This window comes from Homalodisca vitripennis, chromosome 1 (assembly GCF_021130785.1).
Source record: "Homalodisca vitripennis isolate AUS2020 chromosome 1, UT_GWSS_2.1, whole genome shotgun sequence".
Classification (NCBI taxonomy): Eukaryota; Metazoa; Arthropoda; class Insecta; order Hemiptera; family Cicadellidae; genus Homalodisca; species Homalodisca vitripennis.
Window position 1 is genome coordinate 46,595,099 of NC_060207.1, and position 23,471 is coordinate 46,618,569.

A 23,471-nucleotide genomic window follows, 5' to 3' on the forward strand; every position below is an offset into this window, starting at 1 on the left:
GTTCGCGTCACCGACATGCATGCTAATGATACTAACCTGCATGAAAAAGTCAGTCTCGCTGTGTTTTTTAACCGTAGACTTGGCCGCGGACTACTAACCTGCATGAAAAAGTCAGTCTCGCTGTGTTAAACTGTCCCGGCGGAGTATGAAAACAGACTGCGAAAATCAGTGACCTTTACGGCTTCCTCTCGCGATTTAAAAGTGAAGCCAATGTCGTACAATTCTGTAAGATGCGTCAAATTAAAGCTCTTAATATTGGCAATCTATTGGTTACATTTTTAAATATTAAAAAAATTTCGAAATAATTTTGATTATTGTTTACATTTTACATAGCGTTTACAATGACAAGAAAAAAGTAGTAAGCGAGGATTTTTTTTATTTTTTGGTCAGACAAAATTTGTCAGCGAGAAAGTTGTGTGAAAATAGATGAATATTTTTTTTTGTAATTTATCATTTTTTTATTGGAAGTTTAGTTTAGCCTGTAGTAGCGTATGAAGTGATGATGAGTGAACGTTTCTGCCGGAAACTGTAGTTGGCGCATTGGCTCACTGATACCGTATTAACTCAATAAATTAGTTTATTGTACAATAAAAATACCTTTACGAAAGAACCAAGTTATTTTACTAATTAGTTTTAAAAATATTGTGGGTTTAATTGTTATTGCAATTATATACTTTATCCGTAGCAATAACTGTATTATTTACAACGGTGTTCAACTCACTGTTGTTCACTCGGTGTTTACTCACTTATAAATGAATAATGAAAACAACGAATATATTTTTAAACATTTTTAATATTTGTAGGAATATTTGTATTTAAAATTTAGCATTATTCATTTTAATTATGTTTTTAATATTTAACCTCTTCATCATGAAATGAGTATTATTACGGTATAAGATTTATCTTACTAGCGTGGTAAAATAGATTTCTAGTTATTTGTAATATTTTTTCGTGGATTTTAAAATTGGAAAATTAAAAACGCGTCACATTTACAATTACAGATGTACTGCTACTATAACGTATTGTTAATTACTCTCAACTTAATAGTTCCGTTTTCACTTCTATCGGCAGTCCCACGACTGCTACTGTTTTTTGTTTATATTATTTATAATTGTAGTATAAAATAGGAAAGTACGCCCTTACACTAATATTTTTGGCAACCACTCTCTAGCGAAGTGCAAAGCGGCAAACCTTTACTTCACCTCGAATGATTGCTATATCACCGGATTTCATAGGAGATTACTGGATTTTGATAATAAAAATATAACAACGAGGAAAACCTACAAAAAATCTCCTGTTTTTAATGTGTCTGCAAAAATCTAAATACGAAATACAAAATGTCGCAATTGACTGATTGCTTCATCAACGCCCACCAACCATGACAGATTATGAAACCTTAGAGATATGACATTTAGTTCATAGATTTATCTTTTTCCTAGAGGCGCGTTAAAGCAGGGTTTCTCTCTCCGACCACAGGCATCATAAGTGTGTTAACTAAATTCAAGCTGATGGCTTCGACTTTAGAATTCCTCCACACTGGCCTAGAAGAGTTCGATTGCTACTGAAATAGTTGGAACTATTCAATTAAATATCGTGGAACGTTTGAGAGAAATGATAGTCATTTCACAAATACTTATAAAAACTCTCCGGCATCAGGATCTCAAAACTATGTTCTTTTAACATCTAAGATGGATCAGAAGGTTGGAATATCATTCAGTGAGTAACACTCAGGGGTGTAAGGAATATCATTTAAGAAGAAAATGTCCATAGTGTCCCTATATTACAGTATAAAATTGCGTGCGAATCTGAGAATAGCTGCTAATATGTTTTAAACCGGAAATGCTGTATTAAATTCTTATTTGAGAACAAAAAACATTAAATGTGTTTAACTTTATTATATCATGTAGTGTTTGCTAAAGCTAAATCCATCCTTCCTTTAAAGCTAGTCTATTATAACTACGTTATTTTGCTTAGGCGGGAAACTTCGTTAGCTTTAAGCTATATTAAAATGTATCTTCAATCATTGAGGATACGAACATTTATAGCACCAAGTCGGTAGAAGTAATACGAGTTAGCAAACCGAGCAGAGAGCCAAAGCAACCGAATCGAGAGGAACTGTTTTGGTATCTGTTCTGTAATCTGTATTGTAAAAGACGCGATTACGAAATAAAGTTGTTTACAATGGTAATTATTTAGCTTACGTTGTAAGGATGGTGTGGTGTTTAATATTTAATATGAATTAACTGTGACTGTAATAGGGAACAATTAAATAGGTGAAAGTAACAAAATGTAAAAAAAGAATATAGCTGTATTGTTATGTAGCTATTTAGGAAAGATTTCCTACTTTGCATCTGTAGAGGGGTTTTATAAAGATATAAAACCCCAGTAAAGATGGTAATAAAATCAAATTCTTTGTTATAAAAACTATTAAAAACTATTTGTTTTTAGTAATATAATTTCTAAACTAAAGTAAAGAAACTTTGATGTGAGAGCAAAATTAGTTTTCACCTAAAGTGTCAAAAAGTCTAGAATCAGCCCTGTCATCTTCAAAGAAATTTTCTATTGCTTTCAAATAATTTTGTTATGACACATTTTTTTAATGTCATTAGTATATTTATTATATATTATGTTAAATTTAGTTTGGGTGATGGTGCACATCCTTCCATGGGATTTGGCAGAACTTTATTGAAGACTATCATCCAGGGGGACATCTAGATGTAAATAGATGTAAATTTAGCGTGAAATTTCATTTTTGAATATATATATATATAAGATAGAATCCAATGATGTTGTATATTTCTCCATGCAATTTGGCTAAGCATTTTTGAAGCATGTACTCAAGATCTTATGAACAAATTGAACTACAAAATTCAAATGTTGCTAGATACATATGCAAACTACTCATGTTCTATGGTGGTGAATCTCCTTCAATAACAGTTAGCTCAAAGTTTTTGGGGAAGTCTGTCACTAAAAGTTATGTATCGAGAACGGATTGAGCTGTAAAATTAAAAATTTCCTCGGCAAGCTCGTGTTCTATGATCATGAACGCCTCTTCTTGGAGCTAAGAAAATGTTATTTTTGTCCTCCTCCCTTTCCTCACAATATATCGCATTCCAAGTTAGCCATTTGATTCTTCATATAAAATTTTGTCACCTGAAAAATCTCATTGACCTTTTTAATGATTCTCAGATCTAATATCACATAAGTTGTGAACATAATGCAGATGAACATTGTTATCCAAAACTGCTTATGAATCAATCGAAGTGCTGATAAAAATGGTGCCAATAATCGACACTATATTATTATTTGTAGAAAGTGAGAATTATCGTCACATAATCACAGTGGTTAATGGAAAATCTTGTCTGACACCGATGTTCCTACAAATTACAGAAACTTCAATGCTTATTTATTGAGCTCTATTAGATCATGATTAACTACAAGTAATGGAATCTGAATTGGAGAGAAAAAATATACATTCCGTACCATTCGGAAGTAATTTAATAATTTTGCCTTACAAAGTAATAGATAGAGCAAGGCCTTTCAGCTATAGCACATGAGACGGCAAATATTATTGGGAAATAACTAATGTCTATTATGTGTGTACAGTATGGAGGAAAACATCACTTCTAAATGGAGGTATGTATGTATCTTATGTTCTTAAATATGTTACTAATTTGTCCACTTAAGCACGTTACTAACTTTTCTATGACAAATGTAATTAAATCCATGTTTAACTATCGTAACCATACGTACTGCACTTTTTATATTACAAATACAAACTATTATTATTATGAAAGCAACTACGAAAAGAACTTTTCGGCTACACGTTTTCGTGACTAGTCGGTGAGTATGGCTATAATGTAAAAACAAAAATTCATATATTGGAATAAAGGAGCTAAAAGTTGTGGATAAGATTTGATTTCAATGCACGCTCGAATTGTAGTACCCAGTGGCGTAGCTACCTTGGGTGGTACCCGGTGCGGAAGTTGGTGGTGTCACCCCATCGAAAGTAAAAAGCAATACATTTTATATGATAAAGGTCATGGATATACATTTTTTTCTTTTTATGATCTATCACTATAGAATAATACACGTTTAATAATTCACGCCAACCAAACACAACACACTACGAAACAAATGAGAAATGTTGCAACTGAAACGTCAAAAATCGCGAGTATGGGACGGGGAATCCCCCACGACAGCGTCAGGGTCTTTCGCGGGAATCCCCGAATTATACATAGAGCTGAGTTAGTGCTAGTGGAGGAATCCCCGAAAAAAAAATTTTTGTGCTAGCGATTTATTATTGTTTTGTTTGTACACTGTTGTTAAAATTGAGAGACCAGGTAGGTGTCACCCCAAAAAAGGTGACACCCAGTGTGGCCCGCTCCCACCGCCCCCCTTTGCTACGCCACTAGTAGTACCCACCTTAGCTCATACGGAACTGGAGGCCATAGTTTCAGGTAACAACACGTGGCACAAATTTCATATTTATTAATACCATATTGATACTACTAAAACTAGTAGCCTATCAATTCCGGGTTTTAAACATTTTGCTGTAATTGTTGAATAGTTTTAGATTGTAATATATCATCAACATACAACAGAAAAGGTGTTAATAAGTTCAAAGAACGAACTAAACTGAGTCTGTATCATAAACACAACCTCCAATAAATAAAATTAATAATATAATAACTAAACCAAATATAGATAAACCATGCTAGCAATTGTGACTAAACAACAAGAACTGTAAAGAGTTCAAATAATAATTAATCACATTAATTTATTTTGATATTAATACTGCAGTATAAAAAATGTATTTTGGTAAAATTAATGCAACTACACATAAAGTTAGCCCAATGATAAGTACGAATATATTATACATAAATGTGCAATTTGTAAGAACAAAGAAATCTCTTATCTCTTTTTACTCACCAGATGTGCTAGGACATATTACACATAACTGAACATTGGGTGGCAGTAATTGAATGTGAATATTTCCAAAATATAGGTAACCTTACTTTAAGATCAGCACATTACCGTTCCCTGAATAAAAATTGGGATTATGTAATATGGTGAACAACTTACTGTTTAAATATAATACAAATTAATCTTAGTACATTCTGTAAAAAAATAAATATTACAATACAGTAGTACACATTGAAATTTTACGTTAAAATGGTTTAGCTAGTTGTGACCGTTAACTGTTTACTCTCTGGTGACATGGACGTATTTTAGTAACTTCGACACGTGCTTTTCACATCATTTGTTAAATATCGGAAAACTAACCCTTTTTGGTGGTGATTTCATTGTTAATTTAAATATTGTCAGCAACATTTTAAATCTTTTTGCCAATTCACTAAAAAGTCAAGGCTTCTACATAGCTAATAGAATGCTACAAGAGGCATTTATTGTTTTAATACTATTGCTTTTACACTCAAGTTTTGAGAACACAGTGTAAAAATTGTCAATCCAGTAACTGCTGATCTCTTCTCAGTTTTGATTGATCTAAACTTGGATTTGGCATGTGATGTTGAGCCAATACCCCGGTTGCCTGACTACTGAAAGACTATTAAGCCTATTAATGAAAACGGTAATTTTAAACAAGAACCAAGGAGATGTTCATTAAAGGAATTTCATATCAAACAAACAAGTGAAGAAGCTTTTAATTCGTTCTTTGATTTTTTTTAAACATATTTTTGAAATGTGCTTTTCTTAATAAACTAGTAAAATAGGAAATATGCCAATTTAAAACATCCTAAAGGAATAGTTCTAATTTATTGTATAGCTTAACAATCATACAAATCAGGAATCTTGTTATTGGATTGCATGACAAAGCCAAATGTAGTTCAGGTAACGAAAAAGCCAGGTTTTACTAAAAATATTTTAAGGCTACAAAATTATAGTCAATAAGTCGGCAATGCTAAGAAACAAGAAAATAAAACAACCATTGGAATCATATTTTGGAATCCTGGAGTATTGTAAATAATTGTTATAAATAAAAAACTGTCTTCAATGTACAACCAATCCTGATATTTTCAATAGTCACCTCTTAAGGTAAACAGATGAAATGCATGTTTCTGTTCCCTCAGTAATGATCTGTCAAAGCTAGTTTGAATATTTGCAACATCAATTTCCTTAAGGATGTGGTAGCGTTCCCGTAGTGGAATATGGTAGGAACTGTCCAAAATAATTGATTTGATCCATATGTTCCAGTATTCTTAAAGCCTGATAATTATGAAATGTATATTATGGTGCTTAAAAATATTGTCGATGTGCTCCATCTCTTGTAAATTATTTGCAGTTACGTGTCTTATCTGGTGCCCTTAAAAAGTCTAGGGCAGTGCCTGTTTTTATGAAAGGAAAACTGGAATCGATGAGTCGGTATCCTGGCTAGTGAACCTTTCGGTGTGGTACCCAAATAGCACCCATAACTATAGAATAACATATGAATCATGGCCCCGATTACTATTATGTTAGATAACGGGGTCCTCCAGGCTTGAGCATGAAAAACAAGAAAAAACACCGACAAGTACTTTTGATTATGTATCAGTCTGTGAGCAGCACACTCTGTAGTCTTTGTACGCAATACTCGGCACTCGGCAGCCTTTGAGAGTTACAGACAGCTTGGCTATGGCAGATAAGGCCGGGCGAGCAACACGTGTGGGGATGGGAACTGAGTGGGAAGTGAAGTGAATTCGTAGTTCGTACATAACCTATTAATAAAGCCTATGTGAAGTGAGTATTACTGGACAAAATTAATATGGTGAAAGTAAGGAAATCAAATCTGGGATGGACCCCTGTTCAGTTAAATGAAGGAATTTTAGCAGGAGGAATAGAAGGGTTAATTGGCATTGAAGAGCTGACTGAACAAACAGTCTACAAACTTGAAAGAAATGATGACCTACCAAGTAAGGAAAGAAGAAAAAAATCCAAAATTAAATTACATAAACCAATGAAGAGTTCAAGTAAACGCTGTTCTAAACACAATATGGCCAAGAAAACTAAATTCAAAGTGGAATCAACCATTAATGAAACAATAGATAGTAACAGTAATGAAGACCATGTTGGCAAAGTAATGCCTGCATTAATATCTACTCCTACTTTCAGTGATGAAAATTGTAGTATGCCTGGTAAGGAAGAAACTAATCTTGACACACTATCGTGGTCTTCATTGTTTGTACCTGCACCCGTTGTTAAAGCTTTAATGGAGTTAGGATTTAAAGAACCTACAGAAATACAAGTAAGTATAGGCTACAGTACTTAACTTAAGTGTTAATGTTGTAATGCAGATGCAGGTCCCTGTTTAGACTGTAGTATATTAAGCGGCCACCACCACAATCGGATCATGATTATTGAATTATATCCAATCATCAATATTCATGACCATCCAACTATCTAAATATAGCCTACTGTAAGCAAAGTGTCGGACCAAATAACGTAATAGATAGTACAAAAAACAATTTGGTAAATTGTTACATTAACGGCCAATATGAGTTTCACGTTATTAACTTATTAGTATCGTCCTACAGAACAAAACAATTATAAGGTTTGACAGGGTGGAAATGAGAAATAACGAAGTTCTAGAACATCAAAAATGGAACAACTGTTCAAGTACATCCACATTGGGCATCATGTGACCTTTTGTGACCATGATTCAACCTCATGATGACGTCATCGGATGCGGTACCATCTTTGCATATGTAAATGAAAAATAATACTGAAATGAGCAGAATTTTGATCCATATAAATAATGTTTTTCTTAAATTTCGAGCTACAAATTAATTAGTTGTTATCAAGTTGAGACGAGTGCCTCTGGCCGAAGGTGCTGCTGAAGCCCGCACTGATGTCAACGAAAGAAAAACATCCCTCGAGATAGTACCTATCAGTAAAATATCAAATTCTAGAGGGGCTGATGAGAAATATAAATTGAATTGTAATGGAAAGGCAATTATGTACCGTGTAAAAAAACTTAATAAATCATGAATACCCCTAATATGAATACGCATATATAGACATTAATAGAGAACACTTACCATTAGTGTGTTCCACATTATGTACAGAAACTAAATAATCTCGTTTCGGTCGAAACGTAAACTCTTAACATGCCCGACAAAACAATCCGACACACCAATTCACTACGATTGGTCGAACTTGTGGATGGTTGATCCATGATAACACCATATATATTTTTGGTAGCTATAAGATAAAAGGCTGAGTGGCAAATCACGAATTTGACGTTATCAACGTATTCTGCTCACCCTCCTGAACAAAAAATATATATAGTACTAGGGGGTGCAAATGACAAATAACATGATTTTAGGGGGTATATTTATAAGAGGTTAAGTTTCTAATGTTTTAATGTTCAGTTTGTGTGCTGTGTCTGGATAATCTGTTTACTTGAACATTATCTGCGGCCGGGACTGATAGCAGCCTGATAACGTATCTGTTATCTGAGTTCTCCGGGGCAGAGTCAGTGCTTCAAAAGATATCGTGTTCAGTAGATTGGATTGAGTGAGTGCGTTACAATCATGAATCAACCATCCACTAGTTCGACCAACTAGTGAATTGTGTGTGTCGGAGTGTTTAGTAGGGCACGTGAAGAGTTTACGTTTTAACCGAGATGAAATTATTTCCTTTTTAATTGAACATGGAATTTTTAATAATGAGTGTATTTGTTCGTCGTGCGGTCGCGTGTTGTTTTTAAACCGGGAGACTTTATTGTTTCGTTGCGATAGGAAAATTAGAAAAATAGTAAGAAAAGAAGTTTTAAATGTTTTTGTTGCTGCTGCTCAGTTATATCCGCCAACACACTAATGGTAAGTGTTTTCTGTTAATATCCATCTATATATTTGTATTTGAGTTTTTTATGATTTATTAAGATTTTATAACTTTACATAATTGCCTTTGCATTACATTTCAATTTATATTTCTGATCAGCCCCTCTAGAATTTTATATTTTACTGATAGGTACTATATCAAGGGATGTTTTTCTTTAATTGACATCAGTGCGGGCTTCAGCAGCACCTTCGGCCGAAGGCACTTGTCTCATTTCGATAACAAGTAATTAATTTGTTGCTCGAAATTAAGAAAAACATTGTTCATTTTGATCAAAATTCTGCTCATTTCAGTATTATTTTTCATTTACGTTTGCAAAGATGGCGACCCTCCGATGACGTCATCACGAGGTTGAATCATGGTCACAAAAGGTCACGTGACGCTCGACGTCGATGTACAACATGGAAATATTACTCCGCGCGTGAACAGTTGTTCCAATTTTTATCTTTTAGAACTTCGTTATTTGTCATTTCCACCTCATCAAACCTTATATTTTGTTTGTTCTATAGGACGATTCCAATAAGTTAATAACGCAAAACTTGTATTTTGCCGCTCCGGCCGTTTATATGATAATTGCCATATTTTTTGTTCAGGAGGATGAGCAGAATACATTGTTAATGTCAAATTCGTGATTTGCCAGGTCGACCTTTAATCTTATAATTTCCAACAATTTAGTTTTCTCCTTTTAAATCTTACAAATTAAAATATGTATAATTAGGCTATCAACAAAACAATAACATAATATACTTATCTTTAACTATGTTCAAGAATAAACACATGACTCCTTGTGAAATAACACATGTACCTTATTGTTCTTGCCACCATTAGTAAAAAACCAAACACATGATTTCACTTTTAATGTATTTCCAAATATGATTTTGCTATGAATAAATTTTGAAGTTAATTAAGTTTTAGGTTTTTAAAATTCTGTAAAATAATCAAACTGTATTTAAACTGCTCTTATGTTGAGTGGCAATTATAGAAAACGCAACTTGACAAAACAGACAAATATTGTAACTCATTTAACAATAATTTCCTACTATCTTGCAAGAAATCTCATTTCACTTTTAATGTTCTAAAATTAATTATTTATCATTTTAATACTGTAATACCTTATATTCTTTTGTTCAGTAGGACGATAGCAGTAGGGTAATAAACGCAAATTTCAATTCCAGCATGTATAAAAATAAATTTGAAAATATTTTTCTACAGTGTACTATATACTTCCATACCACGTGGTAGATTTCAATCACATAAAAATAGCTTTCCTTGATTTAAAAATAACACACAATTACTCTGTGTATATTTTTATTCAGGAGAATGGGCAGAATATATTAATAACGTTGAAATTTTCCTTGGCTACTCCGGACGTTAACCTCACTGATACCAATGAAAATAAAACCCCAAAGATTACAAAATACTAGCAACTGTTGGAACAATATGATCCTATTGAAAAGTCTAAAGTACAGTAGTTTAAGTAAAACACCAATTGAATACCAGGCTGATTTGTTAAGTAAGTGACCATATTGATTTTGTTTGCAGGAAATTTCTAGAGTGAGCTATCTTATCCGGTAATTAAGAGATATTGTTTCAATTAAGAATAGCATATTTTGGGCTTTTTACGTCACATTTTAGCCATGGCTTGCTTTTGTGAGAACGTTCCTCTTTAGTTGGCGACATTTTATTGATTTAAAAAAAGTAATACGCACAATGTATTGGGCTGGCCCTGCAGAGCATTGTCATTCCTTGTTCTTTAAACTTAAAATGTTAACAGTGATGAACCTGTACATTTTCAGTACAGTGATGTACGTAAAAATCAACTTAGCTGAAATTCACGCACATAACACACATGGAAAAAGCAAAATTGACATCCCAATGCATAGATCAACAAAGTCTGCCAAATCACACAAACTGTATGGTATACACTTTTTAATAAATTATCAGTATCTGCTAGAACTGCACCTATAAGTATGTTTAGGACTAGAATGTACAGCTGGTTGCTTAAAACTCCATTTTACTCTATAAAAGAATTCTTTGGCTGTGAGATTATTGTTGATTTTAATTAGGCTAATATAGTTTTATTGTTATTTTTAATTAGGCTTATATAGTTTTACTGTTAATTTTAATTAGGCTTATATAGTTTTAAATATTTTAATTTGACATTTATGGACGAAAACCTATTTCATTATGTATGATCAAATGATTGATAAAGACCTATTTGACTTTTTGAATAAAATAAATTTTTTTGGGAATTAAACATATTATTTTTTAATACAGTCACCTTTTAGCTGGATACATTTAGTCCAGCGTTTTACTAATTTTTTTATTCCCTCCAAATAACAAGTTTCCTCAAGGCTCTCAAATAGGCGTTTAAGTAATGGCTTCTTTATTCCACCCAAAATCTCCTTATTTGGCCGTGACCTTGTTTGCTGACAGTCTCACCTTGGGCTTCTTTGGTCACGTTTCACCTGAGTAACCCAATGTTTCGATTTTTCGTTGGTCGCTGTTGTGTTGTGATGGATCCATGTTTCGTCCTCAGTTACAAAACGGCACCAAAAACTTGTCCGGAGTATGGGTGAATATCGCTAAACAGTCTTTTGAAGTGGTCACACGGTTGCTATTATGGTCAAGTGTGAGCAATCGTGTCAGCCATCTTGCGGAGAGTTTTTTCATGTATAAATGTGATGTACCCATCCCGGTTGAGATTTCTACACTATGAGCCAATGCACACACTTTCATTCTCCGATCGTACCAATATCATTCCATGGTTTTTATCTGCGATTTCCTGTGTGATCACTTCTATTGGGCGAACTGAACCTTTGGCATTACTAGTGCTGGTATGACCACAACGGAACTCTTAAACTACTTCTTAACCATTAAAACTGCAGGTGCTGAGTCACTCTAGTATTTATTAAAATCTTTCCTTCGTCTCAGTGATGGATTGTTTACGTAAAAAGTAACATTTAATCAGCACACGAAATTCATTTTTTTTAATTATTGTAAAAATTCACAAGGTTGTCTGCTTTGAACGGCTATCAAACACCAACTTCACGATGCAGCTTGCTCAAATTAGAAAGTTGTCCTCTGATAGATTGCAGTTGACTGCAGCACTGTTACATTTAAAGTTACTGTGTGGGACATTCAAAAAAGTCACTAATTTTTCAAAACAGCCCTTGTAGAATGAATGTAATTGATTAAATTCACTCATTTAATCATTGAATGAAAACAACTCATTGAACGATCAACCGACAGAAACTACCTCATTAGTTTGTCTCACTTGAGAACAACAACCTAATGAAAAATTGCAACAGATACAAAATACTCCAACTGATTGAATCACTGACACTAAACTTACTATGAACATTATTTATTAAACTAATGATAAATGTTCACTTTAGCCACTTCACAATATTTATTGTTTTTCAATAGGAAAAAATTAAACTTTAAAACCAACGGTTTCTAATTTACTTTAGCTATGTTAGATATAAACAGTCTCAAATACTATTATCAATTTCTTAAGATAGCATGTTTTTGTTTCCAGATAGAATTTTTAGGCACTCACTATCCATATTTGCACAATAAATGTTTGAAATTTTTAGGTTTATATCTCAAATAGTTATGAATCTAGGGGTCCGAGAGGAATCTGGGTCGGGACTTTTGGTGGTTTTTGGGTGAGATACCAACATTGAGGGTAAAATAAGTACAAAGAATTTTAGAGATCAGAGCGTTATGCAATGATGTTTTTTGTGTTTTGTCGTTGCCATTATACAATTTTATTCGTGTTTTCCTCAGCTTGTTCCTCGGAAAGTATTTGTGTAGAACAATTGAGTTACCTCCTACAATTAGTGGAGAAGTTTTACCTGTGAATAATATATACAGTGGGCATTCTGTGAAATTATTTGAATGCGTTCCAATGAACATTTAGGAAATTGGGTCGTTTTTAGTACCATGATTTTTTAAATGTGCGTTTTCTTTGTGTATATAAAATGTCGTGACCATTGACCTATAGCTAAGGATACACTGTTGTTTCGTTGTTTTAGACAGGTCTCTAAATCAAAGAAAAAGAAATAATATATTCTGTAACGTTTCTAATATTTTTATTATTATGTTTTAAATTTTATTTTAATATAAAAATGTAATTAAATTTTATGAGTTTTAGACAAACTAATATATAATTATTTTAATACTTAAAATGTTCATGTATTTTTAGCTATAAAAATTGGTGTATTGTTTAGCTTGTAAATACTACTTTCTCAAGCGGTTTATCAGGCATTTGTTTCAAAAATAAAAGAACTGTTTTTGGAATGCTAACTTAAAATGTGTGATCATAAATCTTGTCTCTTCCTGTGCTAACTGTTTATTGCAATGTAAAATTTACTGTTCTTTTTATATTAATCTTTAATTAATCTACTTTTCTCAATAATTAGTTGAACATTTCTTGCTTTTAATTTTCCAGAGATTGTCTATTCCTCCAGCTATTAAAGGACGTAGAGATATCCTAGGAGCAGCTGAGACAGGAAGTGGAAAAACATTGGCTTTCGGTATACCAATCATTGATGGAATCTTAAATGGTGTAAATAATGAGTCAAATAGTGAGTATCCAAAGCCTAGAAACATGCCTGCAAGTTTCATATTTTGATACTTTAGTAATATATGTAGATCACTCTCCCATTTCTGTTACTTGTTATTACACAATATTAGTAGGTTTAGATTAGGTTATCACAAATATGTTACTAGTAGTACCAATGATAAAGTTAACCTTTCCAAGCACTCTCATGATTTGATCTTAAATTTGAGTACTATCTCAAGGGATGTTTTTCTTTTTCCGCCAAAAACGTGGGGCCATTTTTCCAACCTTAAAACACATGCCAGATCGTCCAACGTGATCTGACGTCGGAAAAGTACCGGTTAGAAAAGGCCCTTGCCATCAGTGCAGGCTTTGGTGCCACTACCCTGCATTTCTAGTGAAAGAAGAAAAACATCCCTCACGAAAGTACCTAAATTCAAGTTCAGATCACATGAGTTAAAGGTTAACTTGAACTCTTTCTATTTATAATATGTACTTACTCCTTTACCTACTAAATATCATACAATAAGTAGTAGATAGAGACTGAGTGGCCTCTGTATAATACCATAATAACCCATATTTTTAAACATTGCATCTACCAAGTAGCCTAATGTTTTTGTGCAATATACAATACTACAAAGACAATATTACCAAGTCTGGTATCAGTTTGTTAAACTATTGCTGACCACGTCATTTGATGTCAGGCATGGAATTCTGTAGACTGCAGCCGTTTTTTGACGATGCGGACTTTTACAGTAATAAAAATGCATTTAAACATATTTAGACTTTGGCATTGGTAGTCATTCGTTATTACCATGTTTTTTGTTCTTACTTTATGGATTATGATCTATGAAATGTCTTTGGCTGTCATCTGGATAATCAGAAAATGTGGTTTGTTTACGAACTCGTCGCTTTGCGGTGGCCGGGCGGCTGTTTGTTATTGTTCTGCTATTCGTTGTCTGCATTGTTATTGTTTTGCTTGTTTTTTTTTTAATTTTCAGCTTCTGATGAAGATTTTTATGATGGCCCTGGAACAAATGGGTTAGGCCTCCACACTAAAAAAATTAAAACACAAGTGTATTTCAATTTGTAGCTATAGTGACAGTAATTAAAGTACTCAATACAGCAAACAATAATGGGAAATATATTTGTGTGTGGCTAGTACATGGTAATGTTTTTTGTCAAATTTTTATTTTTATAATAAAACATTATGTTTTTAAGTTTTAAAACAAGAATTTCTGTTTGAAAATATTTATCTATGAGTATTTGTATAGAAAGAGGAAGAACTCAGCTTTAAAAAATTGTAATTCCCATAGTTTTTTTTTATTTTGGTTAAAAAATTATATTTATTACAAAAAAATCACTAAAACAGGCGGCGGCAGTGTGAGAAAATTAGGAGGCGGCAGTGAAAGTGCTAAGCAGCTTAATTATTGATTGATCGAGATGTAAGGAGATCTGCTAAGCAATCAGTTATTGACTGTGCGAAAAATAATATTTATACCTCATAAACATTGTTGCTATACCAACATAAAACAACTTAATATGCTGTTGTAAAGCTGAAGTTCTGGCATTATGAAATTGCTAAATATTGATTTTTTTGTGAAATCTAGTAATTTCTAAATATTCAGGTTAACGCTGATATTTTACTGTGTTTTGTCAATTGTAATGATTATAACACCAATCTGAAATATAATATACTAAATCTAACAGTTCTAAAAATTTAATGTTTCTTTTTGGTAGTGAAACTAGAAATTTGATTGATATGAAACTACAGTTAACGTGCCACTATACTGTTTTATGTTCAGTATCAAAATGGCTATTGTTGAATGTAAAATTTATTGGTATCATTCTATTAATAATCCATAAAATTCATTAGTGTTTGTAATAACTAGTAAATGATTATTTTAGCAACTACAATGGCAATTGCTAAAGCAGTTATCGTAAAGAGCATAATTTAGTTATACTATAAATCCGTGAAAACCTTTATAGCCCTGTCATTTATTTTCTTGTAAGTATGTTTTATTTTTTATATTCTACATTAAAAGTAAATGTTGATTTTGTTCATTTATTTAATATTTATTGTTGTTAAATAACACATATACATGTTATGACATTTTGCATAACAAGCTTTAGAAGTCGATATGAAACAACTAGTTTTTTACATTGTTATTCATTTCTATTATAATAGTCGATCAATCTTTTCTAAGTGGCAGATACAAAATATCTTTTTAAGTTGTTAATTTTAAAAACGTTAACCCTTAAAACATCAACTGACCCATTTGGTGTTAATCGAATAAATTCCAAAGTGCGATCGACTCTGAAAGTGTCGATTAGTATTTTCCTGGTAAAAGCATTATTACCAGTTGTTAAATTATATATGAAATGAAAGCCTAAGAGTTGTTTTTAATGTTTAGTGGTCTTTGATTTTGTTAAATCCTGTTTCTATTGGCCAATCTGTGTGGTTTTCCCAGAAGTGATTTTGTTGCTAACCTCTTCGCAGTGCAGATTGTTGTTTGTAAACAAATGACTTTGTTCTTTGTTCAAAAGTCTTTTTAATTCGAATTGTTAAAATTTTTATCATACAATAGTTGATTATACTACTTCAGAATGGACGATCCTTGTACGTCAAGTGATATTCGTAACATTCTAATGGATTGAGATGTGATTTTTGAGTCTGAAGTAAAAGTTGTACCTATGTTGAATTGTTTTGTTTTTTGTTAATTTTGAAGTTAAAGACTAACTTATACACTGTTCTACAACAGGTAACTTTTTTATGTAGAAAAAAGACAATTTGTATGGGAGTCAATTTTATAAATTGCGCTTTTTATTATGTTTCTTAGCTACTGAAATTGGGTAAAAATTTGCCTTTGCGCTTTTCTCTGTAAACAGAAAAAGTATTACCATTTTTCTTTCTGAACTCTATAACAACTAAATTTCCTTCAATCTGACTATATTATACTTTTGAAACATCGTATATTTTATCATAACGCAGATACTTTTTGTAATATATTTTTACACATGTCAAGTAATAAATAGAATATATGCTGTCTAAAATATGTATTTTTATATTTACTTCAAAATTATGTAGTTTTATTCACTGATTCTCAACAAAAAAGATGTTAAATAACTCTATGTATATACTTTATAAAAGATTTGTTATGAAATTTACAAAGGGACACTGTAAAACCTACAAAAATTTGTGCGTACTAGAATTTCTGATATGTGCTTCCAGGGTTAACTACCATCATTGGAATAAATGTTGTTGTACTAATATTTTTCTAACTGAAATAACAAAGTAAAAGTTTTAAGTTTCTTCTTGTATTTAAAATGTACAAAAATAGAGCAATTAAGGTTTATAACATTTTGTTAGTTACACATTACATTAGCTTTGCATTGAAAAAAATTATTATGCATAGATTTATTATACTTTATAATATTTTACTGCCTTACAGAAAACCTGTATGATTTTTATTTGTTATTTATCTATGAAATATCCTTGTATTAACACACAATCAAATTGTTGTAAGACTGTATGACACATTTTCTGGTATGAGTGTTTTGTCATAAAATGTCTCAAAACCAATTTTTTTATATCCAACTCCAACAAATGATAATTGTAGGACAAAAATGTTGTTTTTACAAATTATTCTACAGTTTTTTCTCTGTAAAATGATACTAAACACAATCTCATTTAGATAATTGTGTTTGTTATGAATTTGATAGCATAAATTATATAAAATTTGTTATGACAAAAAGATAGCAAGTAAACAAAAACAGGATTTGCGCTACGGAACTTTTCAACTTGCAGATCCAGTGTCAGTGTTTAGTTTATTCTAAATTGGGGTTCAAATATAGTGTACTTTTTAATTACCATTAGTTTTACATTGAGAAATATATAAATTAACAATTCCCTTTTTTATTAGTTTTTTTTTGTAATTTGTTTGTTTTTTAATGTATTATTTTGATTTATCATTGAAAGCAACCGATGAGGAGGATAGTGCCTCGGAGAGTGATCAGGAAGATGGAGACATTGATGGCCTAGGTTGTGTGCGTGTCATCAATCTGGGAAAGGCTGATAAAACTCATCAACAAAGACCAGCACAAAAACTCTGGGCTCTAATTCTGACACCTACCAGAGAATTGGCAGTTCAAGTCAAAGACCATCTAGTTGCAGCTTTGAAATATACAGATATTAAAGTGAGTTGATTGGATGTATCCTTCTTTTAGTTTGTATTTTTCTAACTTTGCATAAATGTCTGGTTAAGTTGCATTCACAGCTGTGTATTTACTTTCGAACTGTATAATTCTAGATGTACGAGCACTTTGTACTGATTTTAATTTAGTATAAAAAACTTGTAAACATCCAGAAAGCAGTATATATATTTAGATTCTGAATACTACTAAATAACACAAATATTTGACACTCACTGACATTTTTCCTGGTTTTGCAAGTTGTGGGACAGTTTAGTCATGTGTGCTCTGCTGATTCTTCTGCCTCTCCACAGACTCTGTATTTATCAGTCTGGCTTAAACCCACCTTCATCGAAGAGGGCTATATCCTTTTAGCATCTCAAGTACTAATCGTATATCCTCCTTGTTTAGATCTAGAAGTCTTGACCACCCATTAGCATAAACAAAGACAAACATTTTTTTCTTGCTTTTTTTTTCTTTTTGAGTCCTGAGACCTTTCTTTAAGTCTCGGATCTGATCCACCTTTTCTAGGCAGTTACTAAAGCTTTACTGTAGGATAAGGCTACTCCACAAAAGGCCTTACTACCAAAAGGCATTCGAAGCCTATCTTGAGAAGAGCGTATGCTGTTTAATTTTTCATTTCCAAGAATACGTTTATGGCCCGGTACCCTGCCAAGGTCAACTTTGTTCCTCTTTGCTATTATATATATATATATATATATATATATATATATATATATATATATAACTATATAAATATAAATGATCAGTATTTTATAAAGGCAACTGCCAACTGCTAAATAAACAAAAGTAGCATTGCTGCAATGGACAATACCCTAACTACAAGTGTGCTTCAGGTCAGCTCAATAGGAAAGCTGCATCTGTATACTAGTTACACAGTAAGAATGCTGTAACTGAATTGTAGGTTCAGTGTTATTTGTGTGAATACAGGTACAAACAGCATACTTGATTGTAAATATTTTTATAACCTTTGGAGGTATGGCATTTTTGAGGCCACCATTCAAACAATCAGGTTTAAATCATACATTATGCATATATATATATATATATATATATATATATATATCTCGAAATGTTTATATATACAGCATCTGTTTATCTTAATAACCTCAATATTGTATTTGAAATTTAATGAAAATCCTAAGTTAACACAATATTTATAGTTTTAGTAGAATATTGACAACATTATAATTAAGTTGGAATATTTTTGTAAACAGTGTCTATTGATGAGATAAGAAAAAATAATTTAATACATGTAGCAGTTAAATGACAATAGTTACCTAATTAGATACATATTTTTATTTGTAATGAGAGTTATATTTGTTGATGTGTGCAGGTAGTGGCACTGGTAGGTGGGATGTCCATGCAGAAGCAGCAGCGATTGCTGAAACGTCAACCTCACATTGTGATAGCCACCCCTGGCCGGCTGTGGGAGCTGATATCTCAGGGAGAACCACACTTGAGTAACATCGAGGACATCAGGTTTGTTCAACAGACCATTAATGTCTGCCTTTGATGGGATAAGAAATTATCTCTTTTATGTAATTTGTATAGCTATTAAAAAAAAATGTATACTCTTTATTGCTTAAAGCGCTGAAGAAAATCTACCCTCAGTTCAATTAGCGTGCATTTAGATACATACAAAATTGTGTTTTGCAAAGTTAAATTATTTTCTATTGTAGAAGGAAGAAATAAACAATTAAAAAAAAAGTTTTACTGGTTTTATATGTAAATGCACTATATACATGGGCAGACTGTACTGTTATATCCGCATGCCGCACCTCACATCATAAGAAAAAACATTGATATAGCACTTGTTGCACTTGTTTTTTATTGATTTTTCACACAACATGCAATTTAATTTGTTTCCCGATGGCAAAAAATAATACATTAACACACTCGAAACATTTTTGTGAATTATAATCTACACCATAAACTAAAATAAGACAATATGGATATTCCCATATGCCACAATTCTGAGGGTACGGACATATCAGTTTTTTGCACTTTAAAGGTCAATACAATAATTGAGGGTAATCTGTATTTGACTTTAAACAATATGCTCAAGGAAGGGAGAAACTTTACAGAATCATATGGAGCCGTATGTTAATTACGAAAAGCCAGATCATATCTCCGCACAATTATAGAATGAGCCCTTTGTTTAACATTAGGGCCTGCTTATGTATTTTGTTATTTTCATTGATTTAAATGTTAATGCTTGCTTTAATATCAGTATCTTATTTTGTTCAGATTCGATTTCTAATTTTTGTAACTAATAGATGTAACTTAGATATCAAACCTAGGTTAATGTTGACAATATTACAATATTAACAATATTACGATATAACATTGTTATATCCTTTCAGACAAGTAAACTTTAATGATTAATTGTCATTTGTTTTCTTGGTGTAACTATGTAGTGAGGTTACACCAGTATTAGTTACGGTAAATTTGTACTCTTAATAGTTTTGAAGGACCCTTTGTTATTAGATCTAGGTACAAAAGAATGATTTCATTTCCCTTATTCAATCCTGACTCAAACTATAAGTCCACACTCATTCCCAAAAAGCAGACACGGGGAATAAATACACAATCTATAGATGAAAATAGAAGCTGCAACTGCCTTGGTCTTCTGTGTTTGCTGACCTGAACAATTTTACTTAGCAGCACAGCTATATTGAAGGTGAGCCCCTTCTGTGCTGATGCCACTGGCTCCACACAATTCAAAGTTGCCTGAAGACCTCACTTGTCTTGTCAGACAAGAAGATAGTCAGCAGAAGCCAAAAATTCTACTGTTAGCTCTCAATGTGCAAGTCACGGTCATCAGAATAACATTCAAAATGAATCAAAATCAAAGCAATGCATAGCAATAGATCAGTATAGCTTATAAGATAAACTCGCAAAGTCCTGCATGGCATGTCAAAGACTAGTGAAATTTACAGCCTAAAGGCTGTACTTCCATAAGTTTTATATTCAAATCATATTGTGCAGTAAAATATTGTCACATTAACTGGAATGTGTTTTTCTGTAGATACCTTGCTATCGATGAGACCGACAGGATGACTGAGGTGAACCACTTCCCAGAGCTACGTTCCCTATTGGAGCGGATCAACATAGATCCAGTCAAACAGAAACAGCGGCAAAATTTTGTATTCTCCGCAACACTTACTTTAGTTCATGACCTACCTCTACACACCAAATTAAGTATGTTGAAACGTAGCTGATACTAATATAATATGTTTTCATGAATGTAAGGGTATATTAACAAAACAAAACTCCAAGGTTTTAAAAGAATATTGATTTATTTTTACATTTAAATTATATTATATATTAAATATAAGAACAGAACAAAAAGTATTACAAGCAATAGTAAATCAATCACGAATGTGGAGGTTATTCTACTACATTAGTAGCTTCTGTTAACAGTTGTTTATGTGGTAAAGAAACATCCAATAAATACACCACTGATGCACTGATGGTTAGAATCAGCCGACAGTTTTGTCATAGGTTTAACCCACTGCTTGGTTCCCTGTTGGACTCTCATAATTTATTCCAAATGTATAAGTACAATAATGCTTTTGGTAGGCCTAATTTATTTTGTTTTCATAAAAATTGCATAATATACAACAGTTGTACTATAAAAAAAATATTAGAACCTTCTTTATAAATGTATTACAAATATAATATTTTAGAATTTTACTACTATTTTAATGTGAATTACATAATAACGGATATCAATACAATTTGTTAGCATATATTTGTACTTGTGAAAAAGGTGCATAGGTGATAATTTTAGAAGTTCTTATAACATAATAATATTATAGAAAAAGACAAAAAAGATAATTTTTGGTCACATTAGTTCTATACAACTTGTAATAGTTTCTTTATCATTTCAGTATTATGGATGAAATGTTGTTTATTACCTCAGAAAAATGTATTTTGAATCTGGGAGAGGGATTTGGAGAACATATTGTTAATACCTGGAATCATTGATATTTTTCCTAGAAAATAACTATCATTTTTGTCTTGAGGGCAAGTAGGAACCATGCATTGTCCTGTGCACTAGTTAAGAAAGTTTGGAAATGAATCAACACATCTATTAATTGTTTTGTTTTAGGGTTGTTGATTTAATCATATGGAGTATGTTGTATTAAAATCAGTGAATCCTTGTTCTAAACAAATTGTTTAACAACATTAGAAACAATATAAATAATACAAAATGGAAGGAGTACTACAGAATACTATCCAGTCTAAAATAGAAATATATGTATTAGAATGATGTATTACTGCAAGGGGGATAATATTTTTTATTTTATTAATAAGAATTTACATTATAAAATAGTCTTTCATTATAATATAGTATATACATGTTTTTATTCCTCTATTTATTGTAAGATGCTGTGTATGAACATTATTAAATGTATTATTAATAAAATAATGTTTTTATTTAAATAAATTAAGCATGTTGGGTTTATTTTCCAGAAAATAAGAAGAAGAACAAGAAAAAAGAACTTGTTCTTTCTTCCAGTGATAAATTGAAGAAGCTTGTAAATCTTATTGGCATGACAAATCCAAAAATAATTGATGTAACAAAGAAAACAGGTAAGTTTGTTAAGTTTCCTCTAAGTATATTACACCTCAGGATATTTAGAGTTGGTTTATTTTTAACATTAGCATCAATATAAACTGAACTAATGAGAAAAGATATTTATTAGGAAGGTGAAGGACGGTGATAACCACAATACTGATCATTTTGTCAAGTCCACCTCCTTGCGCTTCATGTCATGTATGCTTCATCACGAATTACTCTCATAAACCAATATAAAAGTTATAAATTTTCCAACATATCAAGGCCCCAAAAGCATATCCATAAATGTTTAGTAACAGGATGTAATATTGCAATAAAAGTTATAGATTTTTCAACATATCAAGGCCCCAAAATCATATTCATAAATTATAAGTAATACAATTTAATATTGCAATATTAACTATTTGTTCCTAAATTTTGCTGTTAAATAAAGACCATAAAAAACTAGTACAGCATGAATGAGTCGTTTTGAAAGTAAGTTGCTTTAATAAATAACAGAATACATACAACTTTTACTGTTTTTTTTATTATATACATTTTCAAAGAAAAACTAAAAAACTATTCTTTGATTTACTTACGATTTACATGTGAGTACTTATTGTATACAGATATAAAGCATACACCTTGCCGATTTGAACATGTTTTTAAGAAATAAGTCAATAAAAATGGCCACCAAAAGATTTAAATATTATTTATTTGACATATAAATATGATGTCATAAAATTAACATCGTACAATCTGTTTTAAAGTTGATTATTTAAATAGTAATAAGAAAGTGCGTAGTAAAAAACACCAAAAATTGTTGTATCCACAACATACTATTTATACATTTAATGTGAGATATTACCTATGTGAATATACTCCTCACATAAACTATTAAAGCCTATGCAAGGGACAAGTCTTAAAATTATAAATGTAAATTCTAATAACGTTTGAGTTTTAATATTAATTTAACAGTAACTATGTATGAAACTATTTCAATCAAATAATTAATTTTATTGCATATGAGAGAACTTGACAAAAAAAATTTAAGTTAGAAATTTATAATTATTAGTCAACAGTTTTAACCAATCTGATTTTTCCACGACATTTTGTAATTCGATTGAACAGGTTTTAAAGTTAATTTAATTGTACGGAGATCATAACAGTGAGTTCGTAGCCTCTCAGCCGATGCGAAGCAACCAGCCATTTACCCTCCTGTTGTATATTTCTCAGTCAACCAGTTATTTCTATATTTATATTAACACATTAATGGACGTGACTGCCATA

General features: G+C 31.6%; 1 protein-coding gene across 1 annotated transcript in view; it reads left to right on the plus strand.

The window, feature by feature from the left end:
• The first annotated feature begins 6,640 nt into the window (after nucleotides 1–6,640).
• Nucleotides 6,641–23,471, plus strand: part of LOC124360690 (ATP-dependent RNA helicase ddx24) — a 28,941-nt gene continuing 12,110 nt past the window's right edge. The window contains exons 1-6 of the mRNA XM_046814520.1: nucleotides 6,641–7,240; nucleotides 13,292–13,427; nucleotides 17,382–17,599; nucleotides 18,951–19,096; nucleotides 20,646–20,818; nucleotides 22,097–22,216. Of these exons, the coding sequence (XP_046670476.1) occupies nucleotides 6,761–7,240; nucleotides 13,292–13,427; nucleotides 17,382–17,599; nucleotides 18,951–19,096; nucleotides 20,646–20,818; nucleotides 22,097–22,216 (1,273 nt within the window). The 5' untranslated portion in view covers nucleotides 6,641–6,760. The remainder of the gene's footprint in view (nucleotides 7,241–13,291; nucleotides 13,428–17,381; nucleotides 17,600–18,950; nucleotides 19,097–20,645; nucleotides 20,819–22,096; nucleotides 22,217–23,471) is intronic.